At 58.3% G+C, this 259-nt stretch overlaps 1 protein-coding gene across 1 annotated transcript in view; it reads left to right on the top strand.

Annotated features, from left to right (window-relative positions):
* LOC119581739 overlaps positions 1-259 on the top strand; it is a gene marked incomplete at both ends in the record, with an annotated part of 64,510 nt that overhangs the window by 39,592 nt on the left and 24,659 nt on the right. Inside the window, 1 exon segment of the mRNA XM_037929870.1 lies at positions 11-224. Coding sequence (XP_037785798.1) covers positions 11-224 — 214 coding nt within the window.

Genomic DNA, 259 nt, shown 5'->3' with positions numbered 1-259 from the left:
CCCCGTACAGGTCCACAACGCCCCATCCTGCCCCCTCATCACGGGTCCTCTCCGCCACTATGTGCTCAACGTGCTGTGGATCGTCATCAACGTCCTCGTGGTGCTGCTCACGGTCTTCCACCTCTACAAGCTGTACCGGGATCTGTCCAACTCCTCCCTGGAGGCTGTGCGCATCGCCTCGCTCGTGACCACCATGATTAGCGTCACGCAGCCTCAGAATCAAGGTGGGCGTTTTTGTGGGGTGGTTTCTTCTTTTTGT

The sequence above is a fragment of the Penaeus monodon genome, chromosome 15 (genome assembly GCF_015228065.2).
Source record: "Penaeus monodon isolate SGIC_2016 chromosome 15, NSTDA_Pmon_1, whole genome shotgun sequence".
Taxonomy (NCBI): domain Eukaryota; kingdom Metazoa; phylum Arthropoda; class Malacostraca; order Decapoda; family Penaeidae; genus Penaeus; species Penaeus monodon.
This window is presented reverse-complemented; position numbering and strand designations above follow the sequence as displayed.